Source organism: Ciconia boyciana, chromosome 1, assembly GCF_034638445.1.
Source record: "Ciconia boyciana chromosome 1, ASM3463844v1, whole genome shotgun sequence".
In the NCBI taxonomy this organism is placed as follows: Eukaryota; Metazoa; Chordata; class Aves; order Ciconiiformes; family Ciconiidae; genus Ciconia; species Ciconia boyciana.
This window is the reverse complement of record NC_132934.1, coordinates 29638001-29643000: the sequence shown is the minus strand read 5'-3', so window position 1 is coordinate 29643000 and position 5000 is coordinate 29638001. Positions and strand designations below refer to the sequence as shown.

At 39.3% G+C, this 5000-nt stretch overlaps 1 protein-coding gene across 1 annotated transcript in view; it reads left to right on the top strand.

The window, feature by feature from the left end:
* Nucleotides 1-5000, top strand: part of FOXP2 (forkhead box P2) — a 299007-nt gene that overhangs the window by 255514 nt on the left and 38493 nt on the right. Inside the window, exons 10-11 of the mRNA XM_072872044.1 lie at nt 1900-1987; nt 4423-4506. Coding sequence (XP_072728145.1) covers nt 1900-1987; nt 4423-4506 — 172 coding nt within the window. The remainder of the gene's footprint in view (nt 1-1899; nt 1988-4422; nt 4507-5000) is intronic.

Sequence of the window (5000 nt, the reverse complement as noted above, 5' to 3'; positions counted from 1 at the left end):
TGTAATAACTAATAAATAATCATGAGTAGGCAGTAACCTCAAATTCAGGCCAGGAGATCTTTCATACTTATACCATTGCTTACTGTCATGTGTTATACATGTATACCCCTGTGCATACATAGGTGAGCATATACATGTGGAAACAGTGGTGTGTACTGGTGATAGTGATGATAGTATAGAGCTAAAATCTGTCTCCAGTCCTTTCTCTGGCAATTTTGTACCCAATTAACTGAAAACATTAAATGATTACCTTAGCAGACTACACACTATCATGCCTGTATAGTTGAGGGAGTAAAATTCTTTTGAATCAAAATTTCAGAAAACAAGTGAACGGTATGTTTTGAGCAATTGCCTAGTTTTTAAACTGATTGTGCATTTTTTCATAAATGAAGTCAGTTCCTTTGAAAATAAATAAATCATAGGTTTTATGACTCAGATAAAGGAAATGTGGTGTCTTTGGTGATGCTTGAACTTAGCATAAACTACCAAGTTACCGTTATACTCTTAAACAATTTTATTTTAAAAGAATGAACAAATCTTTCAGAATTACTTATATCTCTTCCCCAGCCATGCCTCTTGCAAGGATAGCAGAACCTGTCCTATTTTGCTCACCTGCAAACCCTATCACTGGGTCCTAAAACTGTGAAGTCATGATTTAAATAAAAAGAGACAAATTTCAGTAAAAGTGAGATGCAGTCCTCTCTATTTTTCCACTGTTTCTGACGAACACATTTTTCCCCTGGATTACCAATCAAATAACTACATAGTTCTCTGATTAATTCTGCTAAAAAAGAAAAAGGAGAAAATATATTTCCTCTGTGGTATAGACAACTTAGTTCCTGTAACCGTGAGACCGTCTGTGACTGTAGTCCCTGCAAAGCTTACCCTGTGTGCCTACAGTGGAAATAGCGAGTAAATCCACATTCAAAGGCAAAACTCCTTTGCTCCCATTTCTTCTTTAGCCTGATCCTTACATTTTCTTCTCAGTGGAGCAGCAAACCCACTATTAGAGCTCCAAAAGGGACTTCTTTGATCCTGGAAGACAGAGAGAATAAACTGAAACCACTGTCCTTCAAAAGACAGTGTTAAACGAGCTTTGTAAAGTTGTACTCGATTGAAACATACAGGAGACAGCCACTCGGGTCTGGGCTGTACTTTAGTTACAGACAGCCACTCACTGAGGTCCTCTTTCCCTGTTGCAGAGTGTGGTTTTGTTTTGCTAAACTGTCACGCGTAGCCTGAATCCCTCCCAGGAGGCTTGCTGTGTGTGTAAGGTGTGTAGCTCTTCCTTCCCCTGCCTTTAGCTTGCACACTCTTCCTCAGACTGGGGAGCCTGATCGCTGCCATCATCTTCAGAGGCTACTTCTGGAAACTGCAGTGAAAATCAGTGATGTTCCCCTACAGCTGTTTTGGGGAAGAGGGAACGGGTGTTCTGTTGTTGTTTTTGCTTATGATTAAAGAAGAGCAGATAGAGAAATCTTAACAAAGTCTACATTAATTCACAGTAGGTTAAGCAGCCTAAAAGCAATTATATCTTTTGAAGAATCATTTGTAAGGTGATTCTCTGTTCATCTGCAGCAGCAACAGGGAGTGGAAATCAGTTCACTCACTCTACCAAATATTGATAACCAGTTACATTGGCCTTTAGATGGCATATGTGACCTGGGAGATAGGAACTGGGTGTCTGGCAGTCATCACTGAGAAAGTCTGTAGAACTAAATGAAATAAGCAATTTTTTTTATTTTGTATTGTTGTATCTAAGGCATGCTCTGACTAGGTATTTTTGCATAACTCCTGTTGAAACTAATGGAAGCCATATGCACAGGAGAGAAAAATGGACTCATAAAGAAATTTTCCTCATCTTAACACTGTATCACTAGTGTTCTCTTTCTTCTCTAGGCACCTTAACAATGAACATGCATTGGATGACAGAAGCACTGCTCAGTGTCGGGTGCAAATGCAAGTGGTTCAGCAGTTAGAAATACAGGTTTGTTACATGGATGTATTATCCTATTACTTATTTACTATTAACCTAAACTAAATTGAAAACACTTGCCTTAGTGACTCTAGCTTAAAGCCATAAGTTTCTTGCATGAAATTTGTTGATATTCATGAACAAGTGGGGTTTTTTTTACTCAAAGATTTTTCACATTATAAATTATGTAATAATTATCTAACATCAGCATTGTCTACAGTATTTTGTTTGAACTAAGACCCTAATGCCATTCATCACGAATGAAAAATGCAGTCCCTGGAGCAGAGACTGGATCCAACTGTCTTCAGTTCTTGAAATGCTGGGTCAGGACCCCTCTTCCTTCTTCCCCTTCTGACCCAATGCTTGTCTATGCCGTTCTGCAGGGCAAAGGAGTAGCAGAGCGTATCTCCACCCAGAATGACTCCCAGCCTGATGGTGGGCATTTTTCTGCGAGCAGAAGGCGTAATGTCAGACCCAGTCAGGGAGGTCCCCAGGGAGTCCTGTGTCTGGGACCACAGCACTCGGGTGCCCTGTTCAGGCTCAAACCGTTAGAGGTCACTGCATGTATGTGAATGTTCCCTCCAGCTTACGGAAGAAGTGCCGAGTACCCCTGGGGTCTCCCAGTGTTGAGACTACACTTACCGGGCTACTGAGGCTGGGCGCAAACCTTGGCAGCCCAGAATGACCATGCGGGACGCTTACACCATGCGGTCCCCTCCAGCCTGTGTGGCAGTCATAGGAGGGCATTTCTCAGGAGTCCTGTCCTGTCTCGGGAAGGTGCAGAGGAGCCCAAGGGACACAGTGAGGGACTGAGATTTTTTTCCCCTTTTGTTGCCATTTGTGGAGAAAGAAGGATAAGTACCTTTCAGCTTTCCCACCTTTTAGCATATTGTCTCCCTGTTCTCATGCATGTAAAAATACTTGTTCTTCTTTCAGCCAAGGCAAACTGTTTGGGTCTTTTGTATTTTAATACTGGAAACCCAAAGCAATGAGAGGAGTGTACAATAATGTCATTTATTGTCATTTCCCTTAAAATGAAAGCTTTATAAACCCAGGCAAAGCTGCAGTTTCTTTTGTAAGATTTACAGGACAGTGTTAGTTTAATTTGTTTGTTAGGAATTTACGTCATGGCAAATAGCATGTCTCTAAAGTGTCACACACATAATATGAAGCCTAAGAAGAAACCTTTTTCCCACCCGCTGCCTCAAATGTTCTTTGATGAAAGATGCACTGACCAAATTACATCCAGCATATCCAAAATATCTGCAGTAATACAGGTAATTTTCTCTTCTTAAAATTACTTGCAAGTTTCCTTAGTCCAATCTCAGTCTACAGGTGTAACTCTTGAGCTGGATTCATGCAAGAAAGTATTATAGAACTCTCCAGAAAATGGCAGCATTAAACACCAACTGGTTCTTGTTACAATTAATGTTGTAATCGTGTTGTAGAGATCCAAAACCATATCACTAGAATACAGTTTCGAGCATTTCTCCTTGCAACCTAGCTTTTGAAAAAAAATTATTCTTTTCACATTGTAAGGTACATTTTCCTCTTTTATGCTCTGATATTTTTATCAACAAGTTACATATTTCAAACACTTCCTCCTCTTTCTTTTTTTTTTTTAAATTGGTAATTTGTTTGAGTCTGAAACAACAAATATTTACATAGCATATGACCAGAAAATGGTATCAGTTAGGAAACAGTAACGTGATGTTTTCTAAAGGCAGTTTAAGGGCTTCTTAAGAACTGTTTACCATTTACAAAGGCTAGGCTGTAATGTAACAGTCCAAGTGAAGATTTAGCTTGCAGTGTGACCAATTATGCCATTTTTTGCTTTGTCTGACTGCTAGTGAAGTAAGGTCCATCAGTTGTAATGAGACCCAGTGCAGTGTCGATGCCGACTCGGTGGCAGAGTTCAGCGTTTCACACTGCCTGGGCTCTGTCACTCTATTGAATTAGATTGATGATGGCAGATTGCAGGGGGCACTAACTGGACCTCAGTGGGAAAGGATGAAGTGTGTAGACAATCCTGGCAGGCACTGTGCTTTGAGGACCCTTCACCCCTTCACAGCTGTTGGCACTAGTCCATTGCTAACAGTGTCCACAGGACTTTAAAGAGACACTATGGGCCTTCTAATTTATGGTCTTAGTAACTTGTTACTGTCGAGGCAACTGTGACCTCAATTCTCTTATTGACAAAAAGATGAAGTGTTATTTGTTTTCTCTGACCTTTTAACATACGAAAGGCTATAAAAGTTTTTTGGTTTTTTTTTCTTTCTTTCCATGCCCAAAGTTGCATTTCCTCTCAGATAAGTTTCTACTGACATAGACTTTTATATGCAGGAATCATTACTCTGAGACAAGCTCAATGATAAGATGTATCACTGCAGTAAAATAGCTGTATCAGTCATTTCTAAAATGCTTCTGATCTCACTCTTTCTTAACAGCTTTCTAAAGAACGCGAACGTCTTCAAGCAATGATGACCCACTTGCACATGCGACCCTCGGAGCCCAAGCCATCTCCAAAACCTGTAAGTGCATATTGCTTTATAAACAGTAAATAGGTCTACGAATGTAACAGACTAAGAAAATGAACAATTTAGTGACAGTTGGAAAACAATGAGTGTGATGAAAAATATGGCAATAAAATGAAGGTAAAATGCAATAGCTTGTCAAATTGTATGTTTCTTTAAAAGTAATGCTATCTTTTACAAAATCTATCCAATCTACACCATAGGTGACACTAAACAAAGTACACCTATAAGTGTCCAAATCAGTGCCTTGAGACTGAAACTAGAGAGAATATCTTTTTGTAATAGATTTACACATATTAAAAGGAAACCCACTTTGAAAGACTTGAAGTTCAGTGGACTCTGTAGCAGTAAAAAGTAAATGTAAAAAGAATGTGGGTACTTCAGGAATGTCTTAAATTACTTACAAGAGACACAAATAAACAATTTGTTATTCTTAAATGAATGAAAATGCTATTTTATGCAGCGAATTTAAACAATTGTAAACATGAGGG